We start from the raw sequence: 27,327 nt of genomic DNA on the forward strand, positions 1-27,327 counted from the left end.
ATAAGATGGGAGTCACGTTCGCATTTCATTGGGAAGCACAGTGCCCCGCAGCCCTAACTACAAACCCTTGCATACAATGGTCCACAGGAAAGCCATCAGTTTAGGTTTCAATCCAACTACCATTCCCGGCATGCAACCCTGGGCGTCATATCGGGCGGGAAAGTGGGCGAGGGGAAGCAATGCATGCTGGGCTTCGTAGTATCCGTCCCTGTGAGTCGCCTTCAGCCGGAAGCTGTGACAGGGCGGCGGGAAGGCTGGTTGGGAAGAGGGGCGGGGTGCGGCGGTTGCCAGGAGCCCGCTCCTGTCTGGACAGGGAAGCTGGGGGCGCTGGGTCGCGGAGCGCGCAACAGGTACCGGGCTCTGTCTTGACCGCGGGATGCGGGGAGGAGATTTTCCTGTCAGAGGGGTGTGGCTGATTCCGGGTTTCCCTTGAGGGGCCGCCACCTGGGGACCCACCAGAACGGGAGGAGCCCGACTGTGGAGCCCGCTGCTGCGGGTGAGATGAGGGAGGGTTGGCGCAGGAGGCCCGTCACCCCGGTTTTACACTCTGTCGCATGCTGTGGGGTGGGGGCTCCGCAGGGTGGGCAGGCCGCAGAGCTCACGATCTGGTAGCTCTGTCTGTAGTACTGGTGGGGCGGCGGGGAGTTGTGTGTGACGCGGTGCTCCCCCCCCCCGATACCTCCAAAAATCCCCCTCAGCCGCCTGTATGACTTGGGGCGGATGTGCTCCGTGCTGTACAAGATGGGGCATTCCAGTCCCATGGAGCTGGCTTTCCAAATGGCAGCTGTATGCGAACGGTTTATTGGGGGCGGGGGTGGGAGGTGAGTGTTGATGGGGGGCTCTGAAGACGTTCGACTGGGGGATTAGAACTGCTGGATGTCACAGGAAAGAGGAGTTTGAATGGAGAGGGCCGGGGGCTGTGTGGAAAGTAGGAGGCTGTTGAAAGCTTCAGGGGAGAGTGCCTTGGAGGAAGGCGAGAAACATAAAAGAGGGTGGACTAGCATGCTTTGTGAGCGTTTTGTTTAGCTGTGCATTTTTAATCTGCACAGGGGCTGCCATCATAGCTGCATTGTTGCTGGTGTTTTTGGGTGGAACCAGTTTTACAACTTGTGGGGAATATCCATATGCAAGACAGCATGGAATTGAACATAGGCTTTGGTTTCTGCCGTTGTGAGGCCTGATGTGGTAGAAGGGAGAGAATGTGAGGGACAGCTGGCCTCCAATGATGTCCTCACCCGCCAACAATCCTTGGAATAAATTAACACACTAGACCAGATACCAGCTGAGATTTTTTTATCTTGACTCATCAGTTTTTAGCGCAAGTAGCATTGCTTTTGGATTCTCCATAACAAATTCAGTGACATTAATCTTAGTTTCTTCCCTACACACAGTTGGGGGGCTTTGGTGGAAAAGGATGTGTTCTTCAGATTGAAAGGATTGTTGTCAAAATAACCCAATCACTTGATACAGAAGGACAGTGGATTTGTGCTGTGGAAAAAAGGGAGTTTTGTAGAGGTGGAGAACAAGAAATTTTGATAGTTGCAGCAGACTTGTTATTTCTCTTCTTGCATTCTGAGCTTTGATTCTTTAGCTCATAGCGTCAAGCAGAGCCCCACTGTCTGCAAAGGTTAATAATGTGTCAACCCAGGAATGTGTTTTTCCCTACTTTTAGGTGGTGTGCATCATCATTAACTTACAGTTATGTGACCCACAACTTCTGTCCACAGCTCCCAAACTTTGGTATGGCTTTTCTCCTTGCGGTGTCTAACAACATAGAGGTTAAAACTCTCTAGTCCAACATCCCAAGTCCTAACTAGTGCTGAACAAAACAATTTGCCAGACCATGGGAGGCCAATATTGTCTAGCAGCATTACCAACACTTTGACTGCTTACTGGGCTCTTGGAAGACATTTAGGGGTAAATTACAAAGCTAAATAACAGCAGAGAACACTGAGAGCCAGGACTGGTGGCTGTAAACAAACTTTATGCAACCACTGAAAATTTGTCCACATCCATGATAAGCAGGCATTTAGATCGTTACAATCATGCCAGATTACAGATGCTGCTGGACAAAGGAGTGCCAGTCTAGAGGAGTTTAACCTGTGCTTTGATTTGTACCCTGCTGTCTGTAGTAAAGATGTAATTTCAGCAGTGATTCCAATAACATTACCATTAGGAAACTGGAGTAACTTGTACATGTTGGTTACACTTCCATTTGAGAATTCTAGTAATCTGTGAGGATTTTGTAATACCTATTTTTTAGGTGTGAAACCATAGGTCATACAAGTGCAATCAGAAAATAGAAGAGGAGAGGAAGTAGGGATGTAAAATCCCATTTCATTAGTTCACCAGTTAAACAGGGTGGGGCAGTCCTCCTGCCACAGATGGGGACTGCTCCAGCTGCACTAACTAGGCCAGCCCCTCCAGTTGTGGGCTTCATGTGCCTGGAGGAGCCCCCTGCCCATGATGGGTGGAGAGCTGCTCCAGCCCCCACCAGCTAACCATGAATGGTAAGCCTCATCTGGTCAGGGTGAAGTTTACCAGTTAAATGTTATCATTCCTAATAGAAAGGAGGATTTTTTGCATTGGTGGAGTAATAGGGTAAAGAGAATCAAAGATGTATTGACCCCATTCTTTATTTGTTTAACCATGTGCTTTGTTAAATAAGGCACAGACTTTTTTTCCCCAAGTTTTAAATCTGACCTGAGTTAAAATCCTTCAGGCTCTGATTTTTGTGGCTTTATAATATACTCAGGATTCACCAATGGGAAAAACTACCAATTCAAAATGTACATGTCAGGACATACAATTAAGTATTTGCTTTTCTGTTCTCTCCAGTGCTTCTCAGGCACCTATATTGGAAATGGTTGATATAGGAGTTCAACTACAGAAGCTGCAAATACGTCTTGCCTGCTATTGTTAACTTAAGTGATTTGTTGATAACAGTGTGTTCTGTATTGCAAATCTTTATCATGGTACATCATAATTGACAGGAGCCATCCATTCTTGTGATTAAATCATTAAGATTTATATTGAGCTGCCTATTTCTTTTCTCACTACAAAAAGCATTCGAGAGGATGAACTTTTTGTAAAACAATGCCACTGCATTAATTTTAGACTCACTGAGGGTGCCAGCAATATAGTTTTGTTAATTTTGTAAACTAGTAGTTTAAAAAACCTTCATTGTGTTTGATGCAAGTTACCTCCCCATAGCCAGCCAAGTTTGAGCCTAAGAATATTTACAGTATTAGTTTGTTTTCCCAGGTTACTTGTGAGAAAATCTTTATTCAGACTCACATGCATGATTCTCCCTCTCCAAGTAACAACAGCACTGTCATCCTTATGTTTTAGCTAATCTTGTGATATTTCACTGCAAAAGTTCTAAAGCATGGCTCTGTCCATGGAGAGCTAGCATTCAAAGCAACGGTAGGAAACCTTTTTTTTCAATCAGGGGCCACTGACTCATAGAAAAATCAGTTGAGGGCCATATATGAGTGGAAAAAATAATTTCACTGCTCACCTGCTCCCAAGCGAGAAGCACCGAAACAAAACAAACAAACAAATCCCAAAAGAACACCTTGCTACTGACCTGCTCCCAATAACTCCAAGCAAAAAACCAAAGAATAGACTTGACTGGGTGCATGCCATGCTCCGTCTCTGTGGGTGCTGAGCTAAGTTCCACCTATGCTACCTGGCTGTGCAGCTTCCCATTAAGCCCTGTGCAGGGCCTCAGAATTGCAACAGAAGATACACCCCTGCCAAGCCCTGAAGCTACCAGGGATGCTGGCCCTAGCTCAGAGCTGCTGTGCCCTGCAGGAGAGCATGTCTTGGCTGTCTCCTGCAGGGGGCCACTCAGGTAAGCCAAAGCTCAAGCCCTAGCCCCTGCCTGACACTGAACCCCCGCCAGGCCCCCAGCCCTGAGTATCCTCTTGCACTCAAAGCTCATCGGTGGCTCTGTCGTAAAGCTTGCACCCCAGTTCATCAACTCCAGTGCACCAACCCCCAGCTCTGAGATTGTTCCCAAGCTCAGAGCCTCCCTCCTGTACCCCAAACTCTTTATCTCCAGCCCATCCCAGAGCCTGCATTCCCAGCTAGGGTTGGGGTGAAAGGACTCTCTGTTCCAGCCCCAAGTGAGAGCCCATACCCTCAGCCAGAGCCCTCACACTCCTGCACCTCAACCCTCTGCCCCTGCCCTGAGCCCCCTCCCACACTGAACACCTTGGCTGCACTCCTACCACGTGCATATCACCTTCACACTGGTGCACATAACAAAATTCATTATGCTCAGGGGTGGGAAAAATTAGAGGAAACTCTGGTGTTGAAGCTTGAAGATTTGGCTCACAGGCTGTACGTTCCCCACCCCTGGTTTAGTCAATATGTACCATGACTTTGTGCTTCATAGCTTTTTTTTTTTTTTTTGTGGTAACTTAAGATGCCAGTTCTTCTCCTGCTGAAATTAGGGCGAATTTTGCCGATGACTTCAAGGAGGATCAAGCTTTTTATGAGAAACAGTCTCTTAGCGACAATATAGTTTGTGGTTGACAATAGCCAGATTTAACTAAAACTTTGTATTGGTTCCTTTTATTTCCGGTAGGAGAGACAAAAACATAATTCATTTTAGAGAACACCTTTTTGCTAATTTTGTGAGCCAAGATTGTCATGAATATTGCTCTGCTTCATATTCTTGGCAGTAATATTTCTTTCTGTGCAGCACAATATTAAGATGGAGGACTATGAGAAGTTCTGTGAAAAGCATCTTGCCAGGATCCAAGGAGAGTTGATTCAAGGCAAAACTACTTCATCTGCATATCAGAATATTTCACTTATTCAATTCCATGGCATTCCTGTGTTACCACCTCTGGTAAGATTTCCTTGTCAGTCAAGCACTGGTATAAAGAAAAGAGTGGAACCATTTTTGTTTAATTGTTTCCTTCTAGATTTCATATGACCAATCTTGAGTCGTACAGGGCACAAATAATTATGTATAATGTTGAGGTTCAAAACCAAAATAAGTGTGGATGAGATGGGGAATTGTTGTGCTCTCCTGTACAAGAGGATTTTGTCATTTGAACAATTTGATTGGAGCGTTTATGACTTGAGGAATGCATAGTGGATGGATTCTTTTACTTCCATCCTGCTATGCCCACTGATCTTTCTTCTCTGAAGGCTAGTTTCCTCCTCCAATAATATCCTCATTCAGCATAGTGGGAGTATATACCATCTCCACCCTCGTATATTTCATATATAGAATTCGAATGGGTAGCAGTGGCATAATTTATAGTGTAAAAAAGGGCAGAGGTATTCCTTCATTTAACAGATCCTTGACACAACTACTACTACTGCTATTGGACCTGGACCAGTAGGGAATTACAGCTGTAAAACTGGTGAGCATAAACAAACTTGCAACACAGCTGTGTATTTGTACAGCAGGGTGCCTCCAAGACTCTTTCTGATACAGAAGGTTTCTGAAATGTTCTCTTTGTCACTCCCAGGATTATTAAATCTCCATTAGCTCAGTGGTTTGAGTATTTGAGAAAGCACAGTGGCGATGCAGCTCTTATTTGTCTGGTTCCTACTCTGTTGCAGAACTGTGGGCATTCCAGGTTCTGGTTTCACAAAGTAGATGGATGAAGTGGTTCCTCAATAAAGTGAATAGAGTAACATTTTACTTTCAAGCTTACTGACTACATTTTGTTTGCCTTTTACATTTTGTTTGTTTGTTAATATAATATATAGCATGTGATCATGTGCAAAACCAGATATATATTACTACAACACTTTTTTTTTCAATTGGAAAAATTGCTGATTTACAAGTTGTTAAAATTATTTATGAATGATTAAAATTGTAACAGGAAATAACATTGGGAAAACTAGGGGTTGTTGACAATTTTGTCTGAAAAATGGTTGCCCTCTTTTCTGAACAGAGGAGCAAACCCATTTTCAGTCAATACTAGGAAATACCTGTGATGGTATGTTTTGGTTAGAGAGCAGCTTTTGCAGATTTATTTTTTTGGTATTCTATTTAAACTTCATCTAATGGGGGGTGGGAAGTTCTGTAAATCAGCACTGGAGACTAAATCAATATCTTAGATGCCTGTATACAAATGCAAGAAGTATGGGTAATAAGCAGGAAGAACTGGAAATGCTAATAAATAAAGCCAACTATGACATCGTTGGCATCACGGAAACTGGGTGAGATAAGACATATGAGCCGCGTCTACACGTGCACGCTATTTTGAAGTAGCGGCGGCAACTTCGAAATAGTGCCCGTCACGTCTACACGTGTTGGGCGCTATTTCAAAGTTGAAATCGACGTTAGGTGGCGAGACGTCGAAGTTGCTAACCTCATGAGGGGATGGGAATAGCGCCCTACTTCGACGTTGAACGTCGAAGTAGGGCATGTGTAGACGATCCACGTCCCGCAACATCGAAATAGCGGGGTCCTCCATGGCGGCCATCAGCTGAGGGGTTGAGAGACGCTCTCTCTCCAGCCCCTGTGGGGCTCTATGGTCACCGTGTGCAGCAGCCCGTAGCCCAGGGCTTCTGGCTGCTGCTGCTGCAGCTGGGGATCCATGCTGCATGCACAGGGTCTGCAACTAGTTCTCGGCTCTGTGTATCTTGTGCTGTTTAGTGCAAGTGTGTCTGGGAGGGGCCCTTTAAGGGAGCGGCTTGCTGTTGAGTCCGCCCTGTGACCCTGTCTGCGGCTGTGCCTGGCACCCTTATTTCGATGTGTGCTACTTTGGCATGTAGATGTTCCCTCGCAGCGCCTATTTCGATGTGGTGCTGCCCAACGTCGACGTTGAACATTGACGTTGCCAGCCCTGGAGGACGTGTAGACGCTATTCATCGAAATAGGCTATTTCGATGTCACTACATCGAAATAAGCTATTTCGATGTAGCGTGCACGTGTAGACGTAGCCATGATTTGATATGTTGATATTGAAGGGTACAGCCTGCTAAGGAAGGATACACAGGGAAGAAAGCAAGGGGGTGTTGCCTTATATATTAAAAATGTACACACTTGGACTGAGGTGGAGATGGATGTAGGAGAAGGACGTGTTAAGAGTCTCTGGGTTATACTAAGGGGTAGAAAACAAGGGTGATGTCCTGCTAGGAGTCTACTACTACTAAACAACTAACAAAGTCATGCAGGGCCCAGGATTTGGTGGTGATGGGGGACATCAACTATCCAGATATATGTTGGGAAACTAATACAGCGGGGCACAAACTGTCCAGTAAGTTCTTGGATTGCATTGGAGACAATTTTTTAGTCCAAAAGATTGAAAGAGCTATGGGAAGCTGTTCTAGGTTTGATTTTAACAAATAGGGAGGAATTTGTAGAGAATTTGGAAGTGGAAGGCAGCTTGGGTGAAAGTGATCATGAAATCATAGAGTTCACAATTCTAAGGAAGGGTAAAAGGGAAAACAGCAAAATAGAGATAATGGATTTCAGGAAGGCAGATTTTGGTAAACTCAGAGAGCTGGTAGGTAAGGTCCCATGGGAAGCAAAACTGAGGGGAGAAACAGCTGAGGAGAGTTGGCAGTTTTTCAAAAGGACATTATTAAGGGCCCAAAAGTAAGCTACAGGCATAAAGGGAAACAAGAAGGCTTTTTATACATGCATTAGAACCAAGAGGAAGACCAGGGACAGGGTAGGGCCATTGCCTAGTGAGGAGGGAGAAACAGTAACAGGGAACTTGGAAATGGCAGCGATGCTTAATGACTTCGTTTTGGTCTTCACTGAGAAGTCTGATGGAGGATTGCCTAACATAGTGAATGCTAGTGGGCCATGAAAGGATGGGTCTGAAACTGTCCTACTTAATGAAGGGACAGTGTGAACCTCTCACATCTCAGCAATTACACAGTGCTTACAGGTAGGAAGCTGGGATGAGCATGGCCATAGAGGGTGCCTGTGCACTCTGTATACACCATTCAAAAAGTCTTTTTAAGAAGCTCTGCATAGTTGGGTATGGAAGGCCTCCCATCAGGAGGATCCAGGTGATCCATTGGTTAAGTGGATCCTGTAAAGCTAAATCTTTCTGCACTTCATGTGTCCTAATTCTTGCACTTTATGTGGGTTGTGTAAATTTTCTCTTTCTTATCCAAAAAGTTTACAGTTAAAATGAAGCTTATCCTCAAACTGCATAAAATATCAACAAACATTTGTGCTCTCCCCTTACATAGCATGTTTTTTTAAAAATATTTACTAAAGAAAAAAATCACTGATGCTTTGTTTTGCAGCTGAGTCTTGAGAGAAAAAAGGAAATGCAGCAGGATAAAAAAAAAGCACTTGATGTAGAGATCTGGAAGCAGAATTCAAGGAAAAGAGCTTTACTGAATCGTGTTCAGGAGATCCTGGAAAATGTGCAGGCAAGTCTGGTGTAAGATTTTCTTAATTAGGTGTTACAGAGAGGACGTTTTCATGCACATTCTGAGGACCACTGAAGGCTAGCAAGTTTGCTATTTTAAACTTGCTGTTGATAGCAGCTTACTCTCTTTCGACCAACATTTGCTAGTGATTGCATGACCTGCTGAACAATTACAATGAATAAATGGAGTAGTTTGAAAACTAAATACTATTGTTAAAGTTGTGGTTAGTGCTCAGTTTGGTATTTGGAAGTTAGTATTTGTGATTATTGCTATTGCTTTCATAACACCATTTAAAATAGCTAGCTAGATTTCCTTCAGACTGACCTCTAGTACAAAAATTGACATTATCCTTTCTTTTTCTCCCTGAAACTGTATTCCAGTGAGTGAACTTTGCAAAATAAATTACAGTGCTAGTGTATGCTTTGAAATTGAGATTGTAATAATGTTTTCTTGTTCACCGATAGAACTATCCTCCAGCCTTAGACAGGCATGTTATTTAAAAAAATAGGCTAATTAAAACAGCATATTTTGGGTTTTTTAGTAGGATGTAATAAAGCTCTTGAACTAACCTACCAGTTAAATGAACACAGTTTGCATTGGGCTTGTTAAGTTTCATTACTGAGGTGGCAAATGTAATCTGTTGGCCTCCTTGCACACGCTAGTAAACAGTACAAGAAGCTCATCACCTGATTTGGGATTTGAAAGGCAGACGAGGAGCATATGTTGAGACTACAAAAATAGCAGTTTGCTTTCTTCTAGACCCCCTGCAGTTAATAGGCTGATAAAATATTGATAACTTTTTGTTGTTTTGCGTAAGTGGTCTTATTGTCAATAGCTGCCCTGTTGCCTATCAAAGGCTATGAATTTATACTAAGGGGCAGATAATACTGACTGGTCTGCACACTTTTTTGTCAGTCGGTTGGCAGTCTGGATATATAATAATGAAAATCAAAAGATTTACTTGTATGTCCATATGTTTCATTAAGAACTGTGTGTACACTTATTCCTTGTTTAAATGCGTACTTTACTTAGTACTCGCTAAAACAAGGGACAGATGTATACCTACCTTTTGTTGACTAGATGAGTGAACTCACCCTGCTAATGTGAGCCTGACTGCCCCCTCCCCACTGGCTCCGTAGCCCCAACCCGCTGCAGCTTGACCCCCTGCCTCCCCACCAGCTCCGCGGCCCCAACCCGCCGCAGCCTGACCCACCCCACGCCGGCTCGCAGACTCAACCTGCTGCAGCCTTAACCCCCGCTGCCTGCCCCATGGACCTAACCTGCTGCAGCCTTAACCCCCGCCCTCCACCCGCTCCATTGACCCAGCTTACTGCAGCCTGAACACCCCCCTCCCACGGACCTAATCCAGCACAGCCTTAACAGCCCACCCTCCCCATGGACCCAACCTGCTGCAGCCTTAACGCCTCCTGTCCTCCCCATGGACCCAACCCGCCACCAGGTTTTAACCTCCCTCCCACACATGGCTTCAGGCTGTCCCCAGCCTTTAACCCTCTCCAACCCTGCTCCTCAACCCAAGGTTCACTTATCTTTCAAAAGCAGCACCACATGCTGCCACTCCTTTGCTACATTAGGAGCACGTGGAACCAATCAGAGACTTTTACATGTATTTTCATGGGAATTTAGTGTCCTTTTTATGAGTTTTCACTTATAAGCAGAAAGTTGTGAACCAATTGTGCTCATATAGCAAGGGATGAGGGTACTCTTTTGTTAATACTGAAATTATCTGAATTACATGTCTGAGTAAATGCCAGTGATACATTTATATCACATATTGTTCAAATTCAGGAGAGCTGGCAGATATAGTGTTATTTAAAGAATATATATACAAATAACCCTTTTTTCTTTTTATTTAATTTATCACAGGTAGTTAGTCTGATGATAAAAACTTCTGATTAAGCCAAATATTAAAATACATGTTTTGATGCATTCTTCTCAGATAACCGTTGCTAGTTAGAAAGGTCTTTTGCATTGCAGATTAGTATGATTGCCATAGTTCAATTTCATTCAAGCTGGAAACTTCATGCTGCATTAGACTGATAGCAGTTTGACTTAATAGATATGAAGGCATGTGTATTTAGTCTTAATTAGAAATCAGAAAGGATTTATTACACTGAAATGACTCATTTTCAGTTTTTCTTTGCAGGTCAGAAAGGTGTCCAGTATGAGTGATTTGGATCAGTGGGAGGCTGAGAATAGTCACTCTAATTCAGAATCAGAAGCCTCAAGCAGTTTTGCAATGTTATCAAACATCGATTTGCCAAGTTCAGCTGTGGGCTCTGGTACTACAGACCTTGAAAAAACATTGGAAAATATGCCAGCAGACACTGATATCCAGGTTATGTTGTGTGGAATAGACTCAGTTAAAAGCACAGAAGAACGTATTTCTTGTGAACAAAGTGAAAACAAGCTCTTAGAAAACTTCACGTGCCTAAAAGTTATGTCTCCTGACAAAACACAAAATATGACTACTACAAATGAACATGTAAATAAAGAGCAGACAGGGTTGCCACCAGCAGATGAGGAAGTAACTGATCCCTATGTAATGAGTCTTCAAAATCTTCTGAAGAAGTCCAGGGAGCATATTGAGAGAGAACAAACCAGGCGCAACATAAGAAGTAGTTCAAAAAGAAATATTAATGAAAGTAACTCAGATAAAGAAAATGATGCAGTTCAAACAAACATCTCTGGGAAAGAGAAAGTAAGATTTACAGGCAGGAGTTGTACTGCTGTGACACTTGATAAACCAAGTCTTAATAAATCAAATATACTTCTCCAAGGTGCCTCTGCCCAAATAAATAGCACGAGTACACCAGGTTCACCCAGTTTTTCTAAAGTGGATATACCTACAAGAGCTGGAACACCACCAGTTTTGGATATGGATTCAGATGAAGAATTTAGGAACAATTCCACCTTTGATCATGACAGCAGTATTGTCAGAAGCCTTACCGGTTCTTATGCCAAATTACCCAGCCCAGAGCCAAGTATGAGTCCTAAAATGCACCGAAGACGTCCAAGACCTTCATCTGTGGGACACATAGTTATCAATAACCCTGTGAATGCTTATGAATTAAGCCCTAAACTCAAGGGAAGAACAATTGACTTAATCATACAAGATGTCACTGACCAAACCAATGCATCTGAACCTGTGCCAGAATTCACTGATGACTTCACTGCAGTTTGTTCTAGCAAAGCTCACGTCAACAAGAATTCTTCAGGGTCTTCAAATCACATGTGTCAGCATTCCGTTAGTCAACTAGAGAGCAAAGGAGTGATGGTGTCTTCTATAACGGAGGGAAAGCTGGATGGCAGAAGGCCATACAAAATAGACAGTACTACTTGTACTGCAGTTCCAAAATTGCAAGAGTCATATGCTGTCAGTCAGTCGACAGTGGCTCAAAAGCTAGTAACTATGAATGGAAACAAGCCAGCTAGTTTATTAGAAAAGACCAAAAACAATTCACCAGTGGAACTCAATAAATCTTATGATGTAGAAAATCCATCTCCGTTACTGATGCAAACTCAGAATAAGCACCACCAGATGGATACTCCAAATGTTTCTTCTTGTCACGAACAGTTTATAGAAAATGGTTTTGAAAAGGTGAAACGTAGGCTTGATTTGGATAGCGATTATTCACAGAAAGAGAACAAACCATATATTTTAGAAGTTGGAACAGAAGAACAAGAGAGTTGGAAGTTGCAGGAGCAAAGATGCTCCATTGGATCTGTTTATGGTAACAAGAGTGAAGCCCCAACTAGAAGTACAAACGGTGAGAGAACGTTTTCTGTAGTTAGCCCTTTTCAAAGTTAAAAAACTATTCTTAGTTAGAAATTTCAATTTTAGAAAACAGGCCACTGTCTTTCATCAGCATATTTTAAGATCATTCCCCTAGCTTGTGCGTCATTAATGGTAAAATGACAGGATATGCTTATGTATTTTTTAATCTAGCAATCATCAGGTAAAGTCCTGTAGTAAACCAGGTTTCTGGAAGTCTTCTAAAAGCTGTAATACAGTGACCAAAACAACCAATTAGGCAGATTTTAAAAAAGAAAAATGAAAGGCCACTGAACAGAAACTAACCAATTATTCCAGTTAAGTGTGTGCTATATCCTGGGGGAACATAAATATAAAAGGAGGAAAATTCAACTGAAAAATAAGCCAAAGCACATTTCGCAAGAGCAGCATGCATTTGTGTTTTAAATATTCACCCAGTTTTAACCTGCAGTGTCCAGAGAGACATGAGAGATTCTAGCAGTAGAGACTCACTGTGCCATATGGGGACACCTGTGAGATTTTTAATAACAGGCAAACTAAGTGAATTCCTATGTGCCAGGATGAGATAATGGGACTCCTAGCATACGTAAGGTGAACAGGACTAAGGTAGAGCAATTCTCTGAGTTCCCAAAATGTAAGGAAACAAATGCACACTGAAAATAAAAACATACATGCATTAAAATATCAGCTGAAAGTAGCTTCAATATTACCGCGATTGGCATTCTTCCAATTCAGTAATAATATACTATGTATGCCTGCTTATTTTTCTTTTTTCCTAATGAGCTCTGTAAATAAACTATCAAAACCGAGTGGAACAAATGTTTTGTTCACTCAAGCAAGTAGTCATATTTTTCCAGAGCTAATCTTGGCTTGTTACCTCTTGAATCTCAGATTGGTTATTGCCATTTATGTCATCTAATCCAAGGATATGCTGATCTCACAAACATGAATATGAATGTGGAACACGTACCAGTAACTGCAATTCCTCAAAAGTTGTTATTCGTTGTAGTAAATTAGTGGAAATTTGAAAAGAAAAATATTCTATTTCATTATTTTGTGGAAACAAAAAAGCAGTCCAATAGCACTTTAAAGAGTAACCAAATAATTTATTAGGTGATGAACTTTCGTGGGACAGACCCACTTCAGATCATAGCCATACCAGAACAGACTCAATATTAAGGCACAGAGAACCAAAAATAGTAATCAAGGTTGACAAATCAGAAAAATTACTATCAAGGAGAGCGAATCAGAGACTAGAGGGGCAGAAGGAGAGGGAGGGGGAGTCAAGAACCGGATAAAGCAAGAGCCCCTATAACGAGCTAGGAAATTGCCATCTTGGTTCAAACTACGTGTTAATGTGTCAAATTTGCTTACCTTGATAATAATTTTTTTGATTTTTTTGATTTGTCAACCTTGATTACTATTTTTGGTTCTCTGTGCCTTAAATATTGAGTCTGTTCTGGTATGGCTATGATCTGAAGAAGTGGGTCTGTCCCAGGAAAGCTCATCACCTAATAAATTATTTGGTTAGTCTTTAAAGGGCTACTGGACTGCTTTTTTGTTTTGATAGTATATAGACTAGCATGGCTATCTCTCTGTTATTATTGAGTATAAAAACAGTGCTGTGTACCACCAGTTGAAGATGTATTTGAAAATATAGATCTCTGTTTATCCAGTGTGCAGAATACTTCGAAAATATAAGAATACACAGCTAATGCCATATGTTGCATATCTTTCTATTTTTTCCTTCAGAAGACAACATTTTGAAAAATAAACTGTTGGCTTTTGAAGAAATGAGGAAGAGACTTGAAGAGCAGCATGCGCAACAACTATCAATACTGATAGCTGAACAAGAGAGAGAACAAGAGAAATTACAGAAGGTGAGGGAACAAGATAGGAAAATGCTAAAATGAGGTTTTTTAGGATTAACTGCTCAACTTGTTACTTCAAAATAAAGCAGTAAAAGGGTGATATGATACATACTCATATGCAGAGAAAGAATATTTGTAGTAAATCTGGCTGATTTTTGTGGGAGCTCTTTGAAGTCTGTGATTTTGTGAAATCTTAGTTGAGCTTCCATTTTTGGTCTGGCTAGCAACCTTTAGGGAATTCAGAACTCGTAAGACAGAAACAGGAAGCTAGGACTACTCTGTTTTAGTATAGCGACATAATGGTATTCCCAGGAGAGAGATGTGTAATGATGATGCTTTCATATTAGATTAGAAAAGACAAGAGATGCAATGTCAAATTAGAAATCCTGGAAGAAGTACACAATGGCTGCGTGGTCAGCGGGTACTAGTTTGCATAACATCTTCATGATTTCTTAAAACATGCAAAAGGGAGAAGCACCAATGTGTGTTTGGAGAAGACTGAGCTGCTGGGTTTCCTACCATTTAATTGTTGAGTATGTCTGTTTTAAGAGCAATTCTATTTTTTTACCTAGAGATTAGTGAAAATTCAGATGCCTTTAGGTCAGTGATTTTTTTTTTTTTGATCACTCTATAGTCCATGGACCCTGAGGGATCTACAGATAAAGATTTTTCAAAAGGATTTGCATCTCCATTCAAAAAATTTTAGGAGTTTGCAAATGGAAAAAAGGTTGGGAACTGCTGCTTTAGACAGTAGTTAGATGCCTATGTTGTATGAAGCTTATGCCAAGATATGATGATTACTTGCTCAAAATGTATATACATTTCATTATGTAGGATCAAAGATCTGGTTTTATTTCAGACTTTTAATCTGCAGGAAATAGAAGAGCAGGAGAGAAGATTAAAAGGAAACAAGAGTGCTACAGCAGAAATAGAAATATCCAAAAAGACCATTAGCAGTGGGATGGATCAGGAGTGGAGAAGAATAAGTGAAAGTGGCTTGTTAGAAACAATGCTGACCCAAGTGGAGACAATTCATAACACAAACGCAAACAGCACTGGTAAAAGTTGGGTGTGGGGAAGCAACTAATGATTAAACATTTATTGGCCATGTTAAAGAAGGATGTAGCAAATGTATTGGCTGGCTCATAGTGGTGTTTATGACAGCATTTCTGTTTCTTCATTGGTTGGAAGGCAGCCTAGAGAGGAAGTATTGAAAGTTAGTACCTTAGACAGCCAAACAGCTGTATGTAAAATTCATTGGTGGCCTTAGCAGGCTTGGGCCACTTTGCAGGATCAGAAACTTTCTTGATCATAATGCCTTTATCTGACATGCCATCTAATGGGACTTTTTTCGCACATTAGTACAGTTCTAGACTTTTTTCACTTGAATTATTATATTTCTTATGTCACCTAGGCTTGTTAAAAATGTAGACTAGTTTATACAAGCAAAGAGAAAATGCTGGGAGCAATTTTAGTCAAATATATCTCTCCATGTAAAAAAAATTCAAGAAAGAGATTTCTAGTACTGTTAAGCTGTTAAAAATTTAATTGCAATTAATTGTACTCTTCGTAACAATATCATTTATATGAATGTTTTGATATCTTTCACATTTTCAAATATATTGATTTCAGATACAGTCTAGAATAAATGTACAATGTTCACTTTATTTGCTATATGTGAGAGTGTGCATCTGTGTGCCCATCTGTCCATGAGTATTTGTTCAAGACCTTCTCCTAAATGATAAAAGCAAGGACCACCAAATTTGATATGCAGCTTTCTTTTATCATAACTTAAAGCAAGGTCAGTGTTTGTTTGTGCCGGGACAGTGGGATGTGTGTAGAGTGCAATTGTTTATTTCTTATCAAAGGAAGGATATGGTAGCAGAGACAATTACATTAATGAATGACCAAGGGGGACAGTTAAACACCAGAATGACTACAGAGTGCAGCAAGCACCTTAGCCCCTGTGAGCAGCCACCAGCTGGGCTATGTGACCCTCCCCCAGGGAGCAGACAATGGCAGTATCCCCTGCCCTGAAAGACATGAGCAACTCAAGGAAAGTCTTCTAGTATTTTATATTGTAATTATTTACACTGTAAAAATAAGGGAATACTCTTTTTTCAGTTTGCTAATAAAAATACTATAGTGCAATCTTTTTATAATGAAATTTGAACTTAGAAATGTAGAATTTTGTGAAAAAATGCATTCAAAAACAAAATAATGTAAAATTTTAGAGGCTACAAGTCCACTGAATCCTGCTGCTTCTTCGGCCAATCACTCAAACAAGTTTGGTTACATTTTCAGGAGATAAGTCTTTCTGCTTCTTTTCTACAATGTTACCAGAAAGTAAGAACAGGCATTAACATGGCATTATTGTAGATGGCATTGCAAGATGCATAAAGATTCATATATCCCTTCATGTTTTAACGACTAGTGCAGAGGGCAAGTGTCTATGCTGATGATGGGCTCTGCTCGATAACAAGCCAGAGTGGTGGAGACCAATGCAGGTTCTTTAACATCTGTGTCGTATGCCACAAGCAAGTGTGTGTGTGGTTTTTTGTTTGTTTTTTTGATGGTTTGGGTTCAGTAGTTCCTGTGTTGGAACATTACTCTAAGACTTCTGTGAACATGCTCCACACCCGGTTGCTCTCATATTTTGGAAGGCACTTTTCAGATTCTTAAGTATCGGGTCAAGTGCTATAGCTAGCTTTAGAAATCTCACATTGGTACCTTCTTTGAATTTGTCAGATCTGTAGTTTGTGTTCTTAAAACAAATGTGCTTGGTTCATCATCCAAGGCTGCTATAACATGAAAATATGACAAGAGTTTTTCCCAAAGGAGTTCAGTCACAAATGTAATTAACACATTTTTTTTTAAAACAAACATCATCAACATTGAAGCATATTCTTTGGAATGGTGGCCAACTCATAAAGGGGCATACGAATGTTTTGAATATCTGGCATATAGACACCAGGCAGTACATGCTAAAAAAGTGTCATGTGAATGCTTGTTCTCGCTTTCAGGTGATATAGTAAATAAGAGGTGGGCAACATTATCTCCTGAAAAATATAAACAAGCATTTTACAATGCAAATATTTAGAATAAAAATATAAAGCCAGTACTGTACACTTTGTTTTGTTGCAATTGAATCAATATTTGAAAATGTAGAAAAAATCCACAAACATTAGATGTTAATTGGTATTGTTTAGCAGTGCAGTTAATTGTGACTAATTTTTGAGTTAAGTGTGAGTTAATTTCAAGTAATTGACGCCCTTAATTTCTATATTAAAACCAATGTTAGTGGCTATCTCTGTACATTTTTAAAAACAACAAAAAAATTGCCAATGTCACAAAAACTTTTTTTGGTGTGGAACTGGTCCATGACCATGATGTGCGAGTGCTTGCATGGTAGTTTGTGTGCATAGGCTTCCTGTTAAGTTTTCCTTTGATTAATCAGACATTCTGCTTTCGTATAGGTTTCGCCAACACTGCCATGCACCACAGTTTTGGTTCAACAAATGACGCTCCATTCTACCTCTGGGAACCATCAGTTAGTGGAATGTCAAAGATATCAGCATCCAGGCCTGTTAGGGCCAAAACCAGGTGGTCTCAGGTGTGAAAATAAATAAGCTTTTCTCCTTCTCATAATTTTTTTTTTTTTTGCTTAACAATCATATTCATTTGGGACATTTACTATTGCAGGTAGTAATTAATAACTCCCAATGCAAAATTAATAATTGAGCCACAGTTCTTAGATGCTTTGTACTAGCAGACGCAAGGAGAGAGCTAAACAATGTTTTTCTCATTACAGTAATGGTAAAAAAAAAAAAAATGTAACTACATCTTTATTCTGTCCACCAAATTCATAATGGGAGTTCGGCTAGTAAAGGTTCATTAGCCAAAATTTAATACTTATTTATTAATACAGAACAGGTGTACAGGCCTTTTTAATAAAAAGTAATGATCAGTTTAACTTAGTTTTGTTAGATTTGCTATTGAAGCATAGAAAATATGTTAATTATTTTTGCTCTTAAAAGGTCTTCAATCCAGAGATGCAAGTGAAGTTCAGTAAGATCACAGCCTTGGCAAAGGGGTTTCTTACTCGAAGGCTCATGCAGACAGAAAAACTGAAATATCTTAGGCAAACCATAAAAGTAAGGAATATGCGTAAATGTGCTTGCTTTGTGCATTCTTTTTCTTCTGCATCCTGTTGGTTTCTGGCACCCCCTTTCAACTGACAAATAAGATGCAGACTTCTCTCTGGAGCACAAAATTAATTTTATTTTCAGGGTTAACTAATGAAGTTTTAATGCATAAGTAATATAGCTCTGTCCTGTTCAGAGACTAAATTAAATATTCAAAACATAGTTGTGTTTATTATTGTGTGTTGTGGGCATACTATTTTATGGTGTCCCAACTGTAACGTCTCTCTCTCTCTGTTTTTTGAAGTTACATACAAATCATTCTATTCTAGTTTGTAAAGTTGGACAGTTGTTTTAGGTATATTTCTGATTATCTAAAGTGCACACTTTTCATTTAAATGAACCTTATGTGGCAGAATATATTAATATAATATCTGCTGCCTTCAAACTTTTTTAATATTACTGCATTTTTTCTAGTTCTTGAGTTAGGGTGGAGGTTTCCTGTGTCTAATTATGCTGTGATTCGGTGGCTTTCTAAATATTCAGATAGATGCTAAAGTTAGAGACATCATCTGAAATATTCTATTAATATCTGCAATCTGCCCTTTTGTTTCTGATTAATTCATATGAGTTGAGGAAGCCTGGGAGAGGGGAAAAAGAGAGATGAGTGATTTACCATTGTCACTCCCGTTGCTTAGCAAGGCAGTAGCAGAGGAATATAATGAAGTGGAATGCCATTTAATCTGAGTATTTTGTGGGGTTTGGGTGTCATATTTATTATTGCTCCAGTACAGCACAAGTGTGAAGAATATCGTACATGTCGGTACCAAGTAAAAGGGGTTTGACGAGACGTGAGCTATAGGTGAACTCAGTCTTGCAATAATGAGAGTGCTAGTTTACTTCTGCTTAGCTACAGGAGTAAGGCCAAAGAGATGATTTATCTAAGTATCCCATTTTTAGAGCATTACTGTTAAACCCACATCAGTTTAGCAGCCCCTAGTCTCTGCCTACACCATCCTTTTTCCTCGGAACTCGATAGATTAAGGGAACAGATATATTGATGATTTTGAGATTTACTTCTACTTAATATGAGAGATGATGTACAATTTTTAATCTTTCTTTCAATTTTTTAGGATACTATGGAGTTCATGAAAAATTTTCAGTCTGAAGCTCCCTTAAAGAAGGGAACTTTTTCAGCGCAAGATGCTTCCCTACAAGAAAGAGTGATGGCTCAAGTAATGTATATTCCAACCTTTTCTTTTACTCTTGTTCCATCATTCTAAAAAAAAAAAAATCAAATAATTCACTTTATCTCTTAGCAGACATATCTGAAAACTTCGGAGGGAGCATATTTGAAATGAAAAGTTTTACTATGGCCATTTTGTGCTGATATAAAAGGTTTTAGAATGTAGCTTCACAAGATATTTTCAGTATCTTTGCAAAATGCTGCACTCTATTGCTGAAGGGATGGAAACATAAACTTGATTGAGCACTTGATGGAAAGCTTTGGTTTATTTCAGCTGCGAGCTGCGCTGTATGACATCCATGACATATTCTTTATAATGGAAGTATCTGAAAGAATGTGTATCCTGCGTCATGATCGTGAAGTTCGCAAAGAAAAAATGCTCAGGCAAATGGTATGTTCCAAGTTTTTATCCGGTAAGAAACACTTAAAAAAAAGTATACTTCTGTCTCTGGTTAAATATCTGTTGTTAATAATTCGAGAGAGAGAATTTTTTTCCTAACCCAGTAAGAAATATAATAGCTTTTGAAAACAAATATATCTTCCTGATAATTGTGTGGCTTTAGTTGTGATTTGTTCAGAGACTCCAATGTACAGTAGAGGGTAAGCACTGGATGTTTCCAGTATGTTTGTGAAAGAGAGACAGGAGAAAAGTAGTGGAATTCTTTTGATAACAAGAGAAAAAGTGCACTTTAAACTGTGTTTTTGTTTGGTTTTATGGTTTTTGGTTTTTTTTTTTTTAAAAGAAAGTTACGTCACCATACAAACTAAAAAGAAGTTGAATTAAATCTTTAAAAGGAAATTTTGTAATGAAGTAGTATAGATCTTTTAATTAAGGGAGTGGGGGTCAAATGGGGCAACTGTAATAAAAGTAGTAACAAATATTATTTTCCACTTCCGTGGATTTGTTTCAGGATAAGATAAAAACTCCACGAGAGAGGGTGACTCTTTCGACAGCTACGCTGAAATCTCTGGATAGGAAGAAGTACATGAAGTATGTGTGAGTTGCATATTTCTTGATGAAAAGAATTTGAAAGAAGGGAGGAGGAGTTTATTACTTTGTCATGCACAGCTGCATCTCTTAGCAAAATAGTTTATTACAGATTTTGGAAGACTCATATTTACTAGGAAGACTTTATATTTAGGATACCTTTTTAAGTAAGTGAATTCATTTTTTTTACAATGGCAATTGTTATAGACATACACTTGTTCCCTGCTGGAAAAAAGATAAATACTCCTCAATTTAAAGACTAACAAAATGATTTATTCAGTGCTGAGCTTTCGTGGGACAGACCCACTTCATGAGATCAATTTCGTTTCCAAAGTTCACAAACCTGGAAACCCAAGACTCCCAATCATTTCAGGTATTGGCACTCTTATTACCTGACTGTCCAGCTATGTAGACTCCCTCCTCAAACCCTACGCCGCCAGCGCTCCTAGCTGTCTCTGAGATACCACTGATTTCCTGAGGAAATTACAAAACATTGGAAACCTTCCTGACAATTCTATTGTTGCCCCCATGGATGAAGAGGCCCTCTACACCAATATTCCACATGAAGATGAACTACTAGGTATCAGGAATATCATCCCTGATATAACCACAGCAAACGTGGTGGCTGACCTATGTAATTTTGTTTTCACCCACAATTATTTCCAATTTGGGGGGCAGCTAAAACCTCCAGATTAGCGGCACTTCTGTGGGCACCCGCATGGCCCCACAGTATACCAACATTTTTATCGCTGATTTAGAACGATTCCTTAGCTCTTGTCCCATTACCCCTCCTCTACTTACGCTACATCGATGACATCTTTATCATTTGGACCCATGGTAAAGAGACTAAGAATTCCACCGAGATTTTAACAACCTGCATCCTACTCTCAATCTCAGCCTTTACTATTCCACACGAGAAATATATTTCCTGGATAACACCATAAAAATCACTGATGGCCACATCGACACCATCCTCTATTGGAAACCCACTGACTGCTACACTTATGTACATGCCTCCAGCTTTCATCCAGCTCACATCACATGATCTGTTGTTTACAGTCAAGCCTTTAGATACAAGCGCATCTGCTCTGATCCTACTGACAGAGTCCGAAAACTACAAGATCTCTACCAAGCATTTATAAAAATGAATTACCCACTGGAAGAAGTAAAAAAAAAAAAAAAAAAAAAAAAAATGACAGGGCCAGACAAATACCCAGAAACCAGACACTTCAAGATAGGCCCAAGAAGATGAACAACAGAGCACAGCTTGTCATCAACTATAGCCCCCAACTCAAACCCCTGCAATGCAGCATTAAAAATCTACAACTTTAGGCTTTAGGTGACAGGCCTGTCCTTTCCTGTAGACAACCTCCTAACCTGAGAGAGATTCTCACCAGCAATCACAGACTACACCACAGTAATACAAATCCTGGAACTTTTCCTTGCAACAAACCCCGCTACCAACTTTGTCCACGTATTTATTCTGGTGATAACATCACTGGACCTAACCATGTTAGTTACAAGATCAAGGGCACATTCTTGAGCATTTCCAGCAACGTTTATATATGCCATTATGTGCCATCAATGCCCTGCTGCTATGTACATTGGACAGACTGGATAAAACTTTTGCCAAGAATAAATGGACACAGAGCAGAAATCAAGAAACTCAATGAACATAAGCCTGTCATTGAACACTTCAATGGAGTGGGCCATTCTGTTGAAGACCTGAGAATTTGTGTCCTGCAACACAGAGAATTTAACAACAGATTACAGTGTGAGATTTCTGAGTTAGAGTACATATTCAAATTCGACACATTAACACGTGGTATGAACAGAGACATCAACTACCTTGCACATTACAAGGACTGCTTCCATTCCTTTGATGCTTGTAATTATCTCAAACAGGACAATTAACAGCCCCCACCTCACGCCCCCTTCCTTCTATCATCTTTGATTTGTCAGTTTTTATTGAAATTTTTTTTCTTTTTGTTCACCTGTACTTTTAAATGTCAGTCTGTATTGGAAATGAAATTGATCTGAAGAAGTGGGTCTGTTCCATGAAAGCTCATCACTAAATAAATAATTTTGTTAGTCTTTTAAAGTGATACATTTCTGCTGCTTTGTTTCATCGGAGTACAGACTAACACAGCTACCTCTCTGTAACTCCTCATCTTGTTTTCTTTATGTACTGAATGTTACCTAATTCATTCTGAAGTCTGAATACCGGAGGTTTACCTTGATCATTGTTCAAATACCCTGTATATTTGGCTGAAAAAACTTCAGTGAATCCCATAAGTACAGTAATGATGTTGGACTTGATGACATTCCTGCTAAGTTAGTGCTCATGAGGTAATGCCATGCAATCACAGTAGGGATCTCTTTCCCATGTGAGAAGACAGCATTCTTTGGGTAAGGTAAAATTTGACTGTTTGTGGCAAATAAAATCCTAACAGTAGGAACAATTAGTGGTTGCCCCACTGATATGAATATATTGCTTAAAAAATTTCTCTAGTTCTCAGTTGGTGTCCTAATGTTCACTCTGTCCTGAGCTATATGTAATGTCATTTTGTGCTGTTAAACTGCTGGTTCAGTGGTGACCTGAAGTGCGTCCCATGTGACTAGTCTGTAGTTTGTTTGCAAAGTGTGAGTGTTGCTTTTCTTTTTAAAGAAAGGTTTAAAAACTTGATTTGTGTACTTACACTTATTTTGTTTCATTAGGGCTGCAGAAATGGGAATGCCAAATAAAAAAATAATCATAAAACCAAATATTCCTGAAACAAGGTCAGTGAATTATATTTTTATAATCAACGTAACGTTCTTCAGTATTTTATAATGCTGGGCCTTTTGACTGCTTGCTTGCCATTGCTAGTCACTTGTCATTATTGCCTTGGGTAATGAAGAATGCACTGAGCTAAACTATTATGTGAAACGTTATTAAGTTGCCTACAGTTAATAAATAATGCTTTTCCAGTTTAATTTTCTCGAGTAATATCCTTAGACATGACCCTGTCTGTTTCTGTGTATTTCACTCACATCCTTCAGATCCCAATTTGCTCAAGAGTGAAGTGTAGTATAGGTTGAACTTCCCTCTAATCTGACACTCTCAACCCACAACATCCGTAATTCAGTATTATTTTAGTTAGCCAGATGGCCACTTATCTTGGGTGTGGCCAATTTCCTGTGGTCCCATAGAGTTTAAAGCCACCAGTCCTGGCTCTAAGTGTTCTTTGCTGTTATTTAGGTGTTGTTTACCCCAAATGTCTTTTTTGAGCCCAGTGAAGGTTTTGGTAATGCTGCCAGATGATATTGACCTCCCAGGGTATGGCAAATTCTCTTGTTTGGCATTAGTCAGGTCATAAGGGTGTTGAACTAGAGAGGTTCAACCCTTAGTAGTATCTTTAAACAAATGGCTTAATACTGTTTTAAAAACAGCATGATGCTGATCCCTCCTCTACCCCCAACGTGATCCGTCATATAGCAAACCGTAGAATCTTGTCAAAATGGGGGTCATTTAAAGAGTTCCTCAAGCTTCAGTAGCATTCTTACCTATAGCTCATAGAGAAGTTCATGTCTCACACCTTGCCTCTATTTTTCGCTCTGTTAATAAAATAGTACTGAACTGCTAATGGGCCTGCCTTTCAGGTGACGGCTATCTGTACTAGAGAATATTGGCTAATAAAGTTTTAGATGCGTTGAATGTTTGTGTAATAGTGTGTACACAACAATGCACAAAGCACTTCATATGTATGCCCTCTACTGGTATGATTGCATCCTCTCTGAGCAGATCTTAAAAATAGCCCTGTTCTCTCTTTTGGACAGTGTCTGGTAGCATTGGTTTGGTCAGAAATTTGCAGCACTGCAGCTGCACTGTTTCAGGGAGTCTTCCAGGACAATCCCATGAAGACAGCTAAGAGTCACTAATCCTGTTATTCCCTAACAAACATAATTAATTTCATAACATAACAAATTTTCATTTAAAAATACAGAAATATAAAAGCAAGATCTACTGCCTCAAGCACCAATATATGAAATTTTGTGATGCTATTTATTGTGAACCCCAGGCCAAAGTCCATTGAGCAGCCAGCCAAGGGGCAAGTTATGGCCCTTGCCATGGAACCCGTGCAGTGCTGCCCCTGTTGTGTGAGTGTTGATCTAAAGCTGATCCAAATAATTAAACCATTGGCGGGGGAAGTGCAGCATAATAGCGATGGGTGAAAATATTTATTACTTATATGAATCTGCTCAGGGTTTCTTAACTGAAGCCTTGTGATAAGTACTGCAACTCGGAGCCACGGCAGATGTTGGAGGAAGTGTTGCCTGTGGTTTTGCTGTATCAGAGTAATAGTGTGTGGACAAAAAACTTGCAGTTACACTTGGCACTAGAAATACATAGCTTCCTTGTTTTTAAATTGAAACAGTTCAGTCCTGTTGTATAGACACCTGTAAAATAGATTCCTTCTTTCTGTGTAGGAAGGCTATGTCAGTACTTTACTTGGGTTTTAATGGTTGCAATATATACCTAGATGCTCTCTGCATTAGCAGTTTATAACCAAATGCTGTGCTGACTTTATTATAGAACTCGGAATATGGAAGCTAATATGTAAGAATCAAGCTTATCTTACAGCAGAACTAATACAGATTTTGTTTGTAACAGAGTACTTCAGCCAAATCAAGGACAAAATACTCCGATTCATAGGCTTCTTTGCAGACAAGGGTAAGAATACAGTGTGTGTTTTAAAGCATAATGTAAAAGGTTGAAAGAAAATGCAATATATGAGTCAAATAATTTCCAAGTAAGATCTACATATATTAGTGCAAACATGATTTCCTAGCTTTTATTTTTATCTTTTACTAAAGAGAAAAATGCAGTGTTCTCATACTCTGTTGTGTACTGTTTCAGTTACGCTGTTTTGACATCTGCATTTATAACATTCATTCCATTAAGTTTTGCTTCCACTCTCTGAAATATAATTTTACAACATATAGCTCTTAAATAATGCAACATGTATTCATTAGATCTGTTTCTTGAATAGAGTAGAAAGAAAAAGTGTTCATGGAGAGTCTTTCCTATTAATGTTTATGCATAACTCCTAGTAAAGTTAATAGGAGTTTCACATATACACATTCTGTAGGAGACTCTGCCATTTCACTTACATATGTTTTTATGCTGAGACCAGTTTGATAGTGTGTTTCTCTTTTGGATTTTGATGCAAGTGACTTATTAATTCTTTTATATTTAATTAGAACCCCTAAGACCTCAATGAAGGGGGTTGAGCAAAATAGAAAGAAGTCCTCAGAGAGCAGAGTGCCTAACAGGGCAACTTCAGGTGTGTGGAAAATGGGTTCTTCAATCTTTCGTAATGAAGATATGAGTGAGTTACTAGTATCAAGAAAATTGAAATGGGATCTTGTTTTCCTTTTCTTGCTGCAGTAGCTTTGCTATAATACTCTAAATCAATTATCTTCCGATATGTGCTTATAAACCTAAAAAAGTGAGTAACCTAATAGTGCATTTTTAAATTATATAAAAGATCATGTACAGTTTGATTAGTGCTTAAATTCCTTCTTTCTCCAAATGCCTGATTGCCAATTTTAATAGCATATGTAGAAACACATTATTGTAAGATCTTCAAAAGTAGAGTAGACAGGTCTTGATTCTAACCTAGGTAGTTAAATCTCATGTAATTTATTCCTCTTTCTTTATCTGTGTAAAGTTATTTAGCTAATGAGAGCTGACAAAAACACAGGGAAAGGTAGGTAGGAATTATTCAGTCCTGCGAGGTCATTGAATTGAAATTACAGAAGCCACGTTCCGAGGCATCAAAGTATTCTGGTCTTCTTGCTATAGTTTATTCATAACTTTCTCATGACTTGGATATTGTGACATTGTGGTAATCAGCAGTGAAAACCATCCCATTTATGATAATGGCTTCAAATGTTGTGTATCCTGCCATCATTGTCTTTTGGTGAATTGCTGTACAATTACTGACTGTCCCATAAGAGCTATTTTGAATTTGACAGTTGTTTCTAATTGGCTATATGGAGGTGCTGTTTAAGGGCATGTTTTTACACTTGGGAATTAAATTGAATTTGTTAGTCGAATTTTTAACACTAGATTTTATAAAGTCAAAGTTGAGTGTCCTGATCAGCTCAAAGTAGATTTAGTGTGTCCCCACATGGGTGCCTGAATTCAACTGTGGTAGCAGTGCATTGTGGGCACCTATGTTCCTGCAGCCCCATTGCATTTTGGGATTTCGTGCCAGTGTCTTGTTGGGGGAAAAAGTTGCCGCAAGTGGTTCTGGGTTTCTGATGTCATTATCCCAAAATGCATTTTCTTCACCTCCCGTTTTCCATCTGGAGAAAAAAAATGGCATTTTTGCATGCTTTTTGTCTTGACTGCCAGCCGTGATTACAGACACTAACATGGATTCCAATTGACTTCAAAGTTTGATGCTGTGTTTTGTGCTCAATTCCTGCACTGCGATGCAGCATCTTTTGAACTGCCCGTGCAGAACAAGCTCATTGTTTCCTGGGGCATTGACAGACATAAATCTCTGGTGAGGATTGCTGAGTTTCTGGCAGCACTGGAGTCACTGTAGAGTGTGGAACGCAGGTTCTGGAGCAGCGAAACCAGCACAGGCTGGTGGGATCACATCATTTGTGCAGTCACGGGATGACCAGCAGTGGCTGCGAAACTTCGGCATGCATAAGGCCACTTTCAAGGAACTTTGTGAAGTGCTGTCTTCCACCCTGAAGCGCAGCGATACCAGAAGGAGACTTGCTTTGACAGTGGAGACACGTGAGGAATTGCTCTTTGGAAGTTTTCAATGCCAGAAAGCTTCCAGTCAGTGGGCAATAATTTTGGAGTGGGCAAATCTATAGTGGGTGCTGTTGTCATCCAGATAGCCAAGGCAATC

The 27,327-nt window shown here is 39.9% G+C and overlaps 1 protein-coding gene across 4 annotated transcripts in view; it reads left to right on the top strand.

Annotated features, from left to right (window-relative positions):
* The first annotated feature begins 253 nt into the window (after nt 1-253).
* Nucleotides 254-27,327, top strand: part of CCP110 (centriolar coiled-coil protein 110) — a 36,958-nt gene continuing 9,884 nt past the window's right edge. For 2 of the 4 annotated variants that reach the window (XM_075010382.1, XM_075010383.1), the window contains exons 1-14: nt 254-350; nt 4,712-4,861; nt 8,242-8,370; nt 10,535-12,158; nt 13,916-14,043; nt 14,909-15,092; nt 17,511-17,647; nt 18,072-18,188; nt 19,310-19,411; nt 19,697-19,813; nt 20,334-20,413; nt 23,129-23,191; nt 25,065-25,124; nt 25,655-25,782. In XM_075010382.1, the coding sequence (XP_074866483.1) occupies nt 4,724-4,861; nt 8,242-8,370; nt 10,535-12,158; nt 13,916-14,043; nt 14,909-15,092; nt 17,511-17,647; nt 18,072-18,188; nt 19,310-19,411; nt 19,697-19,813; nt 20,334-20,413; nt 23,129-23,191; nt 25,065-25,124; nt 25,655-25,782 (3,007 nt within the window). In that variant the 5' untranslated portion in view covers nt 254-350; nt 4,712-4,723. The remainder of the gene's footprint in view (nt 351-4,711; nt 4,862-8,241; nt 8,371-10,534; nt 12,159-13,915; nt 14,044-14,908; nt 15,093-17,510; nt 17,648-18,071; nt 18,189-19,309; nt 19,412-19,696; nt 19,814-20,333; nt 20,414-23,128; nt 23,192-25,064; nt 25,125-25,654; nt 25,783-27,327) is intronic. The other 2 variants (XM_075010384.1, XM_075010385.1) reach the window with 1 other exon arrangement.

The sequence above is a fragment of the Carettochelys insculpta genome, chromosome 16 (assembly GCF_033958435.1).
Source record: "Carettochelys insculpta isolate YL-2023 chromosome 16, ASM3395843v1, whole genome shotgun sequence".
In the NCBI taxonomy this organism is placed as follows: domain Eukaryota; kingdom Metazoa; phylum Chordata; order Testudines; family Carettochelyidae; genus Carettochelys; species Carettochelys insculpta.